This window comes from Panulirus ornatus, chromosome 40 (assembly GCF_036320965.1).
Source record: "Panulirus ornatus isolate Po-2019 chromosome 40, ASM3632096v1, whole genome shotgun sequence".
Taxonomy (NCBI): domain Eukaryota; kingdom Metazoa; phylum Arthropoda; class Malacostraca; order Decapoda; family Palinuridae; genus Panulirus; species Panulirus ornatus.
The window spans coordinates 14,407,654-14,423,984 of NC_092263.1; the positions used below are offsets into that span (position 1 = coordinate 14,407,654).

Below are 16,331 nucleotides of genomic sequence, written 5' to 3' on the forward strand. Positions count from 1 at the left end.
CCTACAACTAAAAATATTTATTGACTTCATTTCAATAGCTTCAGTTACTTTGGGTTTTCATTATTACAAAATATTCATATCAGTACTGTACTACATCATTTATTTTAAACTAACTCCTTTACAATTCATTTTCTCCTCTACTTTTTCAGTCAATGAATTAACCTGACCTCCCTCCACCCCACACACACACACACACAAAACTGTATAACTTTTGCATCCTACTTTCCTTCCCTTAGTAAGTCTCCATCGGCTCTTACAACATGCATAACTACAATATTCATTTAAATTAATGCAGCTCAGTATAAATTTTTATAGCTAATTAACATTAAAATATAATCATGTGCATTTTGCCTCATTTCTATAAAACCATTTTCTAATAAATTTTCCACTACATACTTTTTTAGACTTAATATCTTGTCTACCTTTTTAAAAATGCTCATTTTATATTTTACACTGACACTACATTTTATAAATAACTTATTTTCTTTGTCTTTTTAAGTGATCACCTTTATCTAACAGACCCTAATAAAATTATTTGTGGCTGTCATTATATCATAAGCTCTCCTGAAAATATACTAGTCAAAATCACAAACCATGAGACCGAGGTGTGTTCCAATGGCAAGAGGTCAATATGGTATGAATGTGGTCATTCCTGTAATATTAATGCCCTGGACTAAACCAACACTTCTTGTCAGGGAAGATGAAATATGAAAATAGTATCAGACAGTGCAATGGACTAGCTTATACTGTTGCATTTATTGATATTCTGCAACCCATATATATATATATATATATATATATATATATATATATATATATATATATATATATATATATATATATTTTATTTATACTTTGTCGCTGTCTCCCACATTAGCGAGATAGCACAAGGAAAAAAGATGAAAGAATGGCCCAACCCACCCACATACACATGTATACACATACACGTCCACACACTCATGTATACATACATACCTATACATCTCAACGTATACATATATACACACACACAAAGACATATACATATATACACATGTACATAATTCATACTGTCTGCCCTTATTCATTCCCGTCGCCACCATGCCACATATGAATGAATACCCCCGCATGTGCACGAGATAGTGCTAGGAAAAGACGACAAAGGCCACATTCGTTCACACTCAGTCTCTAGCTGTCATGTATAATGCATATTTATTATATATTTATTATATTTTTTTTTTTAATTTTCCAAAAGAAGGAACAGAGAATTGGGCCAGGTGAGGGTATTCCCTCAAAGGCCCAGTCCTCTGTTCTTAACGCTACCTCGCTAATGCGGGAAATGGCGAACAGTTTGAAAGAAAAGAAAAGATATATATATATATATATATATATATATATATATATATATATATATATATATATATATATATATATTTTCTTTTTCTTTCAAACTATTCGCCATTTCCCGCATTAGCGAGGTAGCGTTAAGAACAGAGGACTGAGCCTTTGAGGGACTACCCTCACCTGGCCCAATTCTCTGTTCCTTCTTTTGGAAAATTAAAAAAAAAAAAAACGAGAGGGGAGGATTTCCAGCCCCCCGCTCCCTCCCCTTTTAGTCGCCTTCTACGACACGCAGGGAATACATGGGAAGTATTCTTGCTCCCCTATCCCCTATATATATATATATATATATATATATATATATATATATATATATATATATATATATATATATATTTATTTATATATTTCTTTTAAACTATTCGCTATTTCCCGCGTTAGCGAGGTAGCGCTAAGAACAGAGGACTGGGCCTTTTTTGGAATATCCTCAACTGGCCCCCTCTGTTCCTTCTTTTGGAAAATTTAAAAAAAAAAAAACGAGAGGGGAGGATTTCCAGCCCCCCGCTCCCTCCCCTTTTAGTCGCCTTCTACGACACGCAGGGAATACGTGGGAAGTATTCTTAATCCCCTATCCCCAGGGATAATATATATATATATATATAAATATATATTTTTTTTTTTTTAATTTGTCGCTGTCTCCCGCATTTGCGAGGTAGCGCAAGGAAACAGACGAAAGAAATGGCCCAACCCCCCCATACACATGCATATACATACGTCCATACATGCAAATATACATACCTACACAGCTTTCCATGGTTTACCCCAGACGCTTCACATGCCTTGATTCAATCCACTGACAGCACATCAACCCCGGTATACCACATCGCTCCAATTCACTCTATTCCTTGCCCTCCTTTCACCCTCCTGCATGTTCAGGCCCCGATCACACAAAATTTTTTCACTCCATCTTTCCACCTCCAATTTGGTCTCCCTCTTCTCCTTGCTCCCTCCACCTCCGACACATATATCCTCTTGGTCAATCTTTCCTCACTCATCCTCTCCATGTGCCCAAACCACTTCAAAACACCCTCTTCTGCTCTCTCAACCACGCTCTTTTTATTTCCACACATCTCTCTTACCCTTACGTTACTCACTCGATCAAACCACCTCACACCACACATTGTCCTCAAACATCTCATTTCCAGCACATCCATCCTCCTGCGCACAACTCTATCCATAGCCCACGCCTCGCAACCATACAACATTGTTGGAACCACTATTCCTTTAAACATACCCATTTTTGCTTTCCGAGATAATGTTCTCGACTTCCACACATTCTTCAAGGCCCCCAGAATTTTCGCCCCCTCCCCCACCTATGATCCACTTCCGCTTCCATGGTTCCATCCGCTGCCAGATCCACTCCCAGATATCTAAAACACTTCACTTCCTCCAGTTTTTCTCCATTCAAACTCACCTCCCAATTGGCTTGACCCTCAACCCTACTGTACCTAATAACCTTGCTCTTATTCACATTTACTCTTAACTTTCTTCTTCCACACACTTTACCAAACTCAGTCACCAGCTTCTGCAGTTTCTCACATGAATCAGCCACCAGCGCTGTATCATCAGCGAACAACAACTGACTCACTTCCCAAACTCTCTCATCCCCAACAGACTTCATACTTGCCCCTCTTTCCAAAACTCTTGCATTCACCTCACTAACAACCCCATCCATAAACAAATTAAACAACCATGGAGACATCACACACCCCTGCCGCAAACCTACATTCACTGAGAACCAATCACTTTCCTTTCTTCCTACACGTACACATGCCTTACATCCTCGATAAAAACTTTTCACTGCTTCTAACAACTTGCCTCCCACACCATATATTCTTAATACCTTCCACAGAGCATCTCTATCAACTCTATCATATGCCTTCTCCAGATCCATAAATGCTACATACAAATCCATTTGCTTTTCTAAGTATTTCTCACATACATTCTTCAAAGCAAACACCTGATCCACACATCCTCTACCACTTCTGAAACCACGCTGCTCTTCCCCAATCTGATGCTCTGTACATGCCTTCACCCTCTCAATCAATACCCTCCCATATAATTTGCCAGGAATACTCAACAAACTTATACCTCTGTAATTTGAGCACTCACTCTTATCCCCTTTGCCTTTGTACAATGGCACTATGCACGCATTCCGCCAATCCTCAGGCACCTCACCATGAGTCATACATACATTAAATAACCTTACCAACCAGTCAACAATACAGTCACCCCCTTTTTTAATAAATTCCACTGCAATACCATCCAAACCTGCTGCCTTGCCGGCTTTCATCTTCCGCAAAGCTTTTACTACCTCTTTCTTTTCGTTCATACTATTCGCCATTTCCCACATTAGCGAGGTAGCATTAAGAACAGAGGACTGGGCCTTTGAGGGAATATCCTCACCTGGCCCCCTTCTCTGTTCCTTCTTTTGGAGAAAAAAAAAAAAAAATATATATATATATATATATATATATATATATATATATATATTTTTTTTTTTTTTTTTTATACTTTGTCGCTGTCTCCCGCGTTTGCGAGGTAGCGCAAGGAAACAGACGAAAGAAATGGCCCAACCCCCCCCCCCCATACACATGTACATACACACGTCCACACACGCAAATATACATACCTACACAGCTTTCCATGGTTTACCCCAGACGCTTCACATGCCTTGATTCAATCCACTGACAGCACGTCAAACCCTGTATACCACATCGCTCCAATTCACTCTATTCCTTGCCCTCCTTTCACCCTCCTGCATGTTCAGGCCCCGATCACACAAAATCTTTTTCACTCCATCTTTCCACCTCCAATTTGGTCTCCCTCTTCTCCTCGTTCCCTCCACCTCCGACACATATATCCTCTTGGTCAATCTTTCCTCACTCATTCTCTCCATGTGCCCAAACCATTTCAAAACACCCTCTTCTGCTCTCTCAACCACGCTCTTTTTATTTCCACACATCTCTCTTACCCTTACGTTACTTACTCGATCAAACCACCTCACACCACACATTGTCCTCAAACATCTCATTTCCAGCACATCCATCCTCCTGCGCACAACTCTATCCATATATATATATATATATACACACACACATATATATATATATATATATATATATATATATATATATATATATATATATATATATATATATATATATATATATTCCTATGAGTCCACAGGGAAAATGAAACACGATAAGTTCCAAAGTGCACTTTTGTGTAATAATCACATCATCAGGGGTGACACAAGAAAGAAATATAACAGTCAGTTGATATACAATGAAGAGACATAGCTAGGACACCATTTGGTAAACGTGATAGTCCAAGACAGACAACGAGTGTATCATGTGAAACTTATTATGTGGACAAGAAGGTGAATTGTTTACAAATTTTATCAACAATAAAGTTATCCAATTTGTATAGGCCTTTACTAATATTAACATTATAATTCTTTGTGTATTTAATCTTAATATTAGCGAAGGTCTATACAAACTGGATAACTTTATTGTTGATAAAATTTGTAAACAATTCACCTTCTTGTCCACATATAAGTTTATGACACACTCGTCTGTCTTGGACAATTACATGTTACCCAAATGGTGACCTAGTCTCTTCGTTGTATATCAACTGACTTATATTTCTGTCTTGTGTCTCCCCTGATGATGTGATTATTACAGGAAAGTGCACCTGAGAACTTATCGTGCTTCATTTTCCCTGTGGACTCATAGGAATATACTTGATCACGCACAAAATTGTGATCCTTTCCAATATATATATATATATATATATATATATATATATATATATATATATATATATATATATATATATATATTATCCCTGGGGATAGGGGAGAAAGAATACTTCCCACGTATTCCCTGCGTGTCGTAGAAGGCGACTAAAAGGGGAAGGAGCGGGTGGCTGGAAATCCTCCCCTCTCGTTTTTTTTTTAATTTTCCAAAAGAAGGAACAGAGAAGGGGGCCAGGTGAGGATATTCCCTCTAAGGCCCAGTCCTCTGTTCTTAACGCTACCTCGCTAATGCGGGAAATGGCGAATAGTATGAAAGAAAAGAAAGAATATATATATATATATATATATATATATATATATATATATATATATATATATATATATATATATATATAGAGGCGTGCACAGAACAGAGTGAAATGGAACAATGTGGTATACCGGGGTCGACTTGCTGTCAATGGATTGAACCAGGGCATGTGAAGCGTCTGGGGTAAACCATGGAAAGTTCTGTGGGGCCTGGATGTGGAAAGGGATCTGTGGTTTCGGTGCATTATACATGACAGCTAGAGACTGAGTATGAACGAGTGTGGCCTTTGCTGTCTTTTCCTAGTGCTACTTTGTGCACACGTGGGGGGTTGCCATTTCATGTGTGGCAGGGTGGCGATTGGAATGAATAAGGGCAGACAGTATGAATTATGTACATGTGTATGTCTGTGTGTGTATATGTTGAGATGTATAGGTATGTATATGTGCATGTGTGGACGTGTATGTATATACATGTGTATGTGGGTGGGTTGGGCCATTCTTTTGTCTGGTTCCTTGCGCTACCTCGCTAACACGGGAGACAGAGTCAAAGCAAAATATATATATAGGCAAAATAAATCAGCAACTTAGAAAACTATTTGAAAACTTAAAGGTTAATGAAAATACCTAACCAACATGCAATACATCTTCCTTCTGCAGTCTGATCCTGTTATGAGTAATGGACTTCTCCAATTTCTTCACACTTTCTTTTCTTTTGTCTCCCCAGAATGTGTCTCAATTTTAAATTTTGCATCCCATCATCAGCCTCACTAATAATGATTGTTTGGATTTTGGCAATATAGGTCTGTCATTTTAAACACGTTTTTTCTCTGGCTGCATCGACACTACAGACTACATGGTAGTCTTCAACATGTTTGCACTATCCCTCATAGACTGACAGTTCTTGTTTCTTTGTCATACTATTCTCTCTGCTTCTACCTTATTTTATCATTTCATAAAGAGAGTTTCCACCATGCTAAGGCTTTTACTGCAATCCTCAATTTTCCTACAGTAACAGGTATCATATCACACTAAATCAGACCTAGTTTTCTTGAAATTAACCCTTTGCTTTATAACAGAAATTAAAATTACAGTTACTTTTAAGAGATACTCATAAATGACATAAATATTAGTATGATGTAACTACCATCAGTAACTAAATCTGCAAAAATTTTTGCTGCAATTCTCACTGTGAGCTTAATTGCTCTTTATGAATGACAAGTTTATTCAACCATTCTAAGAAAATTATCAAAAAAATCTGTATGTATCAGTCAGTGAGTTACCCAAAGACTCTCCTCCAATCAATTATTTTAAGATTATGGAGAGTTTTGTGACGATACTTAGTCATATCACACCCAAACTTTGTAGACAGAACAATGCTTAAGAAAGAAAAAAGGTCTCCAAGACCACCTAGCCATAACATAGGTGAGGCAATGAAAACTACTGACTGAAATAGCTAAACATATACTCCATTTAAATAATATCTTCAAAAGACTATATTCATTTTTGGGGGCTGCTCCATGAGTGATGCAGTTACCACCGGCTTCTTTGCTCTATACATGGTAAAAATTACAATGTTTTCCCCTTGTCACTAAGGTCTATCGATACCTATTACATATCTTCCCAACTTATACATACTGATGGCTCAACAATGATTAAAATGTCCTTACTAATCATATTAAACAAATATTTAAGAAACTAATTTTCTAATTATTGCATTATATCATTTATAAAATCCTGAATAACCGTTAAAAGCAAACAAAATAAATATGTCCAGGAAAGTTGGACTTCACATCAAATTTGCGACATTCAGTTGATGAAATATAATGTATAATATGTGGATAACCAAACATAAGTTCTCTGATTAGTTTTGAGTTATTACTGATTCCTTGAAGAAATGTTTTCAGATAAAGAAGTCAAACCCACTAAAGATAGACCATTAATTGTACATTTCTTCAAGAGGAGGTTTTACTATTGGTATAAAATGGGGTTTGGTGTCAGTAGGTTCTTTTGAGAATGTAACAGGTGGTTCTCCCTGAGAGGCCTTCAAAACTATCAAATCTGCTGCAGAACAAAATGTCATGCTTACAGTAGCTGGTTCACCTACTGGACATTTATCAAGGTGAATGTATAATGCTGTGGGGGTTTTGCTACACAATAACAGGTGGTTCATTTGGAGTAGCCTCCACTACTGACTTCTTTTATACATAAGTGACTGGGGTTAGGAATCTTTCATGAGGTAATCTTAACAGAAAATACTAATATGTGTATAGGTGTACATCTGGAGAGGAGTGCAATGGATAAATGATATTTTAGGAGAAAAAATATACAATATTTATCTGATAAACAAAACATAATTTACTATTATATGCAAATTAAGTAAAATTAATGGACACATTTACATGCAAAAACTGGATTTAAAAAAAAAAAAAGACTGCATTACATCAATATAAACATGCACAGACTGATATACACTCTACTCAAGCAATCCAATGCCATTTTACTTCCATGCAATTTTATAAAAATCTTATTCTTTTTAGTTCTATACTACTTCCATAGGTGCACACAATCACAAGGTCACTTCACTAGTCAGCAATATAAGAATTTTACTTCTTAATTTCTTTTAATTTTGTTTGCAGTGAAAGAGAAATATTAGGTTTATATTGTATTGTTTTCATCTTTCAGTTAAAAACAGATACTGTATTAGTAATAATTATCTAATTCTGGTTTTAATTTCTACAAATACTCTTTTTCATGAATCATGAATGAATGCTTGAATGCCTCTGTCCAGTACAGTCTGTAGTAACCTCTAATAACATTAACAATAAAATACCCATAATGTCCAGTCATAGTAATGTTAATTAATAGATGGTGCCTTAAAGTTCCCAAAGAATGCTCAGAAACCATTTATCCAGGAGCAATACAAGCAGGGGTTCACAAGACAGTAGCTGTGCTCTTGACTCTAAGAAAATCTAATAAATCTAATGCGTTTGAAGGGTGACTATAAGCTAAAGAGACAACTGCACTGAGAAACAAATGAATTCTTCATAAATGTAGAGATCACCAATCACTCTTTGTGTACACCCTGGATTCTGTAATGCTATGAGGACGATCAAACAAATATATATATAGTCAGCATAGTCAGTGACAACATTTACTGCTTTCTGGTTGATTGCAGATGTCTGGTATGCAGTAGACAGATGTTACTTTTCAACATCTGTATGGAATTTTGGGTAAGCTGAAGAGCAGGAAATGTGAACCAGGAGTTCCAAGCAAACAAGTCAGTAAGTGCTGTTGAGAGTGACAGTAAATGGAAATTTGGGCTTTCCAAATCCAATTCTCATGGTTTTGACAATTTATTGTCTGGTTTGATTGCTGGTAGACAATTGGTGAGTGAATGATGTTCTGCTGGCACTTTGTTGCTTGAAAGTGCAAGAGGCACCATCTTGTCAGTCAGATACCAGAGATGCTGTTGAAATCCACATATTGCATTCTTGGAGACAAATGGGTTTACAACCTCATACTGCACCAGACATTGGAATAGCTTTTTGTTGTGCCATGGTGCATCCACAGAGGATGTGCACGTCATCCATGAAAAACTATAGATTAAGGTGGTAAAGAAAGTCCTTTACCTTTAACACTTGTTACCTTCTGGTGATCCTGTCTGGTGGCAGCTGCTGATTTTGTTTCTCAAGCATGCAAAATTTCTTCAAATACAGTAACTGTGACATCCAACTGGCACTGTGAAGTGCACCTACTTGTTTGAAAGGGATTTGTTGGCCAGCCACTTCTTCATTGAGAAACACTATACACAGCTTGATAAACTCTTGATAATCATCTCTCTGAATAGGCAAGTTGCATAACAGTGGCTCTACAATCCTATGCCAGGTTTAGTGTTGTTGATCTGGATACAGTTGCATTTGTAAAAGTAGGTCATCCCATTTTTGTGGCAGTAATTCATTCAAAATTCTTGCAAAACCAGAAGAGGGTAATGTCTAGTGACTTGGAACTCTATTTTTAGGTCAATGAACACGAGACATTATAACCTCATTAAACATGATGATAAACTGTCCACATCAGTGCCTGGTTTAGATGTTGTAGGATTCTAACAGGCTGCAGTGATATGCCCTGTGTTGGATGCTGTAGTATCAAAAGCCGTGCTTATGAAAGAATTCACACAGTTCCTGGACTTTAAACAGCTCAACAGATCAAAAATATCACCAGAATTTTTATTTGTGCTGCACCATAGCAATTAAGTCTCCACAACTACAGAACTGCTGCTTCTTAGCCTTTACTGCCTCAACCTAAACAGGCCACTGGCACAGGGCAATTCTAGCACAGTATTTGCATAGGCTCTTACCTAATGTTCTTACTGACTACTGCCTAATATTTTTAACTAATGCTCCTGCACATATGTTACTACCTACTACTTCTATCTACTGCTCCTGCCATTTTGCCAAATGGCAGGGCTAGCACACACTGCTCACAGCAAGGAAATCTGGAGTTACAAAAAATGAGCTGTGTGAGTTCAGTGTTGTCAAGTTTTATGTATAACAATGAGACTGTGTTTATGGACAGAATGCCAGTAGTCCACTTTTGGGTGAGGAAGAAAGAAAAGACAGCTATCTCGGTAAGAGGAGTGCAACTTGATAACCACTGAAGTGCTGGCTCACTTTGCAGCTGTCACTAACCCTCTGGATACCCATGCGGGTAGTACTGGTGTATTCTGTTAATACACCTCCCTGGTCGTTGGCTTCCTACCAACTACCTACTTAGAGCATATATATATATATATATATATATATATATATGAAGGAATAGTGGTTCCAACAATGTTGTATGGTTGCGAAGCGTGGGCTATGGATAGAGTTGTGCGCAGGAGGATGGATGTGCTGGAAATGAGATGTTTGAGGACAATGAGTGGTGTGAGGTGGTTTGATCGAGTAAGTAACGTAAGGGTAAGAGAGATGTGTGGAAATAAAAAGAGCGTGGTTGAGAGAGCAGAAGAGGGTGTTTTGAAATGGTTTGGGCACATGGAGAGAATGAGTGAGGAAAGATTGACCAAGAGGATATATGTGTCGGAGGTGGAGGGAACGAGGAGAAGTGGGAGACCAAATTGGAGGTGGAAAGATGGAGTGAAAAAGATTTTGTGTGATCGGGGCCTGACCATGCAGGAGGGTGAAAGGAGGGCAAGGAATAGAGTGAATTGGATCGGTGTGGTATACCGGGGTTGACGTGCTGTCAGTGGATTGAATCAGGGCATGTGAAGCGTCTGGGGTAAACCATGGAAAGCTGTGTAGGTATGTATATTTGAGTGTGTGGATGTATGTATATACATGTGTATGGGGGTGGGTTGGGCCATTTCTTTCGTCTGTTTCCTTGCGCTACCTCGCAAACGTGGGAGACAGCGACAAAAAAAAAATATATATATATATATATATATATGGATAGAGTTGTGCACAGGAGGATGGATGTGCTGGAAATGAGATGTTTGAGGACAATGTGTGGTGTGAAGTGGTTTGATCGAGTGAGTAACGTAAGGGTAAGAGAGATGTGTGGAAATAAAAAGAGCGTGGTTGAGAGAGCAGAAGAGGGTGTTTTGAAGTGGTTTGGGCACATGGAGAGAATGAGTGAGGAAAGATTGACCAAGAGGATATATGTGTCGGAGGTGGAGGGAACGAGGAGAAGAGGGAGACCAAATTGGAGGTGGAAAGATGGAGTGAAAAAGATTTTGTGTGATCGGGGCCTGAACATGCAGGACGGTGAAAGGAGGGCAAGAAATAGAGTGAATTGGAGCGATGTGGTATACCGGGGTTGACGTGCTGTCAGTGGATTGAATCAAGGCATGTGAAGCGTCTGGGGTAAACCATGGAAAGCTGTGTAGGTATGTATATTTGCGTGTGTGGACGTATGTATATACATGTGTATGGGGGGGGTTGGGCCATTTCTTTCGTCTGTTTCCTTGCGCTACCTCGCAAACGCGGGAGACAGCGACAAAGTATAATAAAAAAAAAAATAAATATATATATATATATATATATATATATATATATATATATATATATATATATATATATATCTTTCTTTTCTTTTTCTTTTAAACTATTCGCCATTTCCTGCATTAGCGAGGTAGCGTTAAGAACAGAGGACTGGGCCTTTTTGGAATATCCTCACCTGGCCCCCTCTGTTCCTTCTTTTGGAAAATTAAAAAAAAAAAAAAAACGAGAGGGGAGGATTTCCAGCCCCCCGCTTCCTCCCCTTTATATATATATATATATATATATATATATATATATATATATATATATATATATATATATATATATATGATCCTTATCAAGATTATCTACTTTTGACATTTTTAAATAACAGAATAAAGTGCTATATATTTCTATAAAACTTGGCCTTCTGCTTTGGAAGCCTTGAAATAAGAAACCTTGAGAAAATAAGAAGCCTATTAACTTACAAAGTTTGCACTGACTGTGAAAGCTACTAAACCTGTGAAACCCTTATTCACTGAAGAATGAGACTTTTTACAAATTGAAGTTCACCTCAACATGTGTGTTTCTGACAAATTGAAGTTCACCTCAACATGTGTGTTTCTGACAAACTGAAGTTCACCTCAACAAGTACATTATCTCAAAACTTTGGACAACCAAGTCAGAGAAAAATCACAATGTTCTTTATGTGCACAAAATCTATGTATACCTTTGTTCACTTTATAAAAACGAGTAGTGATCAAGCAAATCCTATGCTCACAGCTTTAACAGTTGGCTTCTAAATATACAATGTAATATGTGAACCATATGGGCACATGGGCCTAAACTGAGCTGGCTAGTTTGCTTACAGCAGCACGTCATACTAGCATTTGGGTGAAAAATGTCAACTACTATTACAAGATATTTCAAAAGGTGACCACTCTGTTAGATAAGTCTGACTTCCTCTTTGCATAAGTGTCTATGTTCCCTTGCTCTCAGAGGGTTTTGTTATAAGTTCATTGTAAATTACAAAAGAACAATGCATGTCAGAGCTTCAGTTACCAGTTTCATAAAATGGAAAAGACAGGTGGGGTGATGCTGAAAAAATGTACAACAGTAAACAATATTTACCACATTAATGAAACTACTCCCCTTTCTGATCACCATAACAGGGACAAATTATTTAAATGAGTATTTAAATGACAAGGCTCTAATTGACAGGACAGTAGTTATCTTACAACAAAATGGATTTGTGTATGAAAATGTGTTAAGAAATATCCCAACAATAGAAACACCCTGGATGTGTAATCCTATTCATCCTAAAAGGAAATGCAGAAATGTCTGCTAAAGCAATACTACACATTATCCATTACTACCCTTATCTGTCACGGCCAAGATTGAAAACTACATAAACTTAATCACACGGTTTAAGTCAGGACCTGAGCAAACCTTACTTTCTTCAGCCTTAAATTAGGCGACCACAGCAACTTGGTCAAGGTATTGGCTGACCTAATGTGTGGGGCTGAAGGAGTTGGGGAGGAGGATACGAGAGTAGTATTCCTCTATGAGAGGAACAGTGTAGGCAACAACCTCATCCCAACCAGGTTTACGCCATGCAGATTCTCGATTCTCCTTACGATCTGCCAAACTCCTGTAGCCTGGACATGAAAGCAGTACCACACAGCAAAATTAGAGCTATGCATGCAATATATATGTCAATGGGTGATGTTGTAATACAAAGATTACTTATGGGTTGTGTGCAAATACTACACATATATTTCATGTAAATTCCAAGTAAGACAAGATATAAAAAGTATATATAGGATATGTTATTATCACATAACCTTAGGACCCCTTTTTTGGGGCTCCAGCAGCTTTAAGGGTGCACTTCACACAGAATCAGGGAAATGATGGATTCCCCAACAGGGAGAAGGTCTTCGATGAGACTGTACTCTGTTCTGTCCATTATCAATGACACAACCTTGCCTAAAGCAATTTCTCATTTGTGATGTAACCATGTGTAGGAATAGTCTGGTAACACCAGTACATATGTACCTTCTTGACTCAGGATCACCTTATGGGGCTTCTGCAATATTCAGGAAGCTGGCCACATCCACTGAGGGGGTCCATAAGTAAAGAAGTGTGGTAATGTGTGTCTGTCTGTGTTTGGTGAGTGTATGACAGTTGAGCAGAAGAGGTTAGTGCCTTCAGTATGGAAATTTCCTTTTGGGCATGAGGGTTCTTGTGATATCTGTGAACTGGTATCTGTAATAATGGAGAGATGGGTTCAAAGATGCAGATGAGAAAGCATGAAAGTCCTCTCATGTAGGCAACCTCAAGATTCACATAATACCATGACACAACTCAAGGAACAACAAACACGCAATATTACATTGCACAGTTAGGTAACCAGCTCACATAAAACAGAAAGTTTGCATCCCAACAAAGTCCTATCTTCACCCTCTTAAACCCAAACTAACAAGCATCCAACCTGCAACCTTCCATAACCCTGGATGGTCAAACATTCCCATTGAAAGAATTCCAACCGTCCTTGGTATTACATTAGAAATTCACAAGACATTTGCTCCCCACACTGCAGATGTGAAAATAAAAGCTATAAATAAATTTAAATACCTTCTGAACCCTTACTAGTACCAGTTTTAGTCAAGAAAACGAATCTCTTAGTATCCTCTACACCCAATTCATCTTGTCCATGCTAAACTACATGTCACCTGCCTCGTCACTGTCAAAAGAAAAGAAAACAAAAAGCTGCAAACTACGCAAAACGGGGCATTTAGAACAATCACCAGCTTCGAAGCAACCACAAATATACAGCATCCACATAATGAAACAAAAATATTTCTGAAACATTTCACTTCACTATACTTGGCACTCAGTTCTTTGCAACAGCAGTAGACCCCCCTCCCACATATATCATTCCATAACAAACTACCAACCCCTAATTAGAAACAAAAAGTTACCCCTACTTCACATTTCAGCAGCCCATACTTACAGATCCTCCCTTCCCCAGCAAACATGACACTGACAAAGTACAGATACACTAATAATCTGAAAACTACTAAATGAATGGTCACCTAACCCAGTCACAAACTCCGTTCCATCAGACATGCACCCATCTGAAACTATCCTTCCCTGCCATATAAAGGTTATGATTTCCAGTCTCTGCTTTGAACATCAAAATTATGAAACACAGATTCAACATACCAAAAAATTTCTCATGCCCAAAATTCAACTTCCAGACTGGAAACACTGAAAACTTACTCATCAAGTGCCCCACACTTAACTTATACAGACATCCATACATCATTGCACCTCTTGAAGTTTGGTCCCACATAGTGGACGTTGATGGCTTCCTGAGCACTGCAGAAGCCTGACAAGGTGGGAACCTGGGATGGGGTAATGTATATGCAAAGGGGGCTTGAGATGTGAGTCAGCTGCTGATGGCTAATAATATGGCTCAGGAGGCAGACTTAAGGGAAAAACTGCAGAAGCTCATGTCAATTTAGGAATGTGTATGAAAGGAGAAAGTTAAGAGTTTATGTTATTAAAAGTACAGTTATAAAGTTTAGTACGGGAAAGGAGACAAGTTTGGTTGGAACAGAGTCTGAATGAAGAGAACCTGGAAGAAGTGGAGTATTTCAGAAGCCTGGAAGTGGACATGGCAGTGAATGGAACCATGGAAGCTGAAGTTAGCCATATGATGGGTAAAGAGTCAAAGGTCCTGGGTGCACTAAGTGTGTGGAGGTCATTGCCTGTGAGGACAAAAATGGGTATGTTTGATGGAATAGTAGTCTGAACAGTGTTGTATGGATGCAAGTTATGAGCCTATGATCAAAATGTATGGAATAAGGTTGAAGTGTTGGAAATTAAGTATATGGCATGGGGAGAGGATGACTAATAGGGTATATGCATCAGAAGTGGAGAGAACAAAAAGGAGATGGAAGGATGGAATGAAAGATGCTTTGTGGGCTTGGGGCCTGAGCATGCAAGAAATGAGTGAACTGGAGCAAAGTAAAATACATGGGGCAAAAAGCTTTTAATGGGCTGAACCAAGGCATGTGCAGCAGTCTGGGGAAAGAACAGAAAAGCCTGTTGGGCTTAGGTGTTGTTTGGGGCTCTGGTTTTGGTGCTATGTATAAGACAGCTAAGGAGTGGATGTGAGCAAATGAGGCATTTTTTTTGTCTGTTCCTGATGCTATTTTCACTATCCAAAGGTGCAAACCACACATAACAATACACTCAGAACAGTCATTGGATATCTAGCAAACACAAACGCTCAACATCTTCACAATGAAACAAAAATCTTCCAATACAGATCCACTGCAATAAGCTCAGCACTCATTTCATGCACCAGCATTAAACCCCTCCCACTCAAACCACTCTTTGACTAACCAGCAACCCCAAGCGGAAATGTACAGCTTACTCACAAATCCCATCATGTGTGCAACAAATACAACACAGTCAAAGCACATACACACTGATATAACTTAATAAGCACTATACAACTGACCTCCCAATTCACTTTAAAACTCCAACCCATCAGAAACTACACTTCCTAGACAAATTTGGATCATACTCCCACTTACATTACAGACATCACCCATCACTGCAACACTCTATTTCAACACATCCCTAATGTCCATAATCCAACTTCCATAAAGAATACACCAGCCACTTTCTACTTACTGTCCTACACTTTATGTGCATAAATACACACACATCTCAACATTTATGACCTGAGATCCTGATCTGTGGATGTGACTTCCTAAGTGCTGCAAGAGCCTCAATAAGGATAGAATATCCCTAAGGCAGGATGTAAATGGTAAACATGCACATGACATTGCAATCAAATCATAGCACCAACACCAGAAACTACAATACACAGTTGG

At 38.3% G+C, this 16,331-nt stretch overlaps 1 protein-coding gene across 2 annotated transcripts in view; it reads right to left on the reverse strand.

The window, feature by feature from the left end:
• Positions 1-16,331, reverse strand: part of Nipsnap (protein nipsnap) — a 49,754-nt gene that overhangs the window by 3,080 nt on the left and 30,343 nt on the right. The window contains exon 6 of one of the 2 annotated variants that reach the window (XM_071685672.1): positions 12,931-13,079. The exons of the other annotated variant lie outside the window; for it this stretch is intronic. Coding sequence (XP_071541773.1) covers positions 12,931-13,079 — 149 coding nt within the window. The remainder of the gene's footprint in view (positions 1-12,930; positions 13,080-16,331) is intronic. 2 annotated transcript variants of the gene reach the window in all.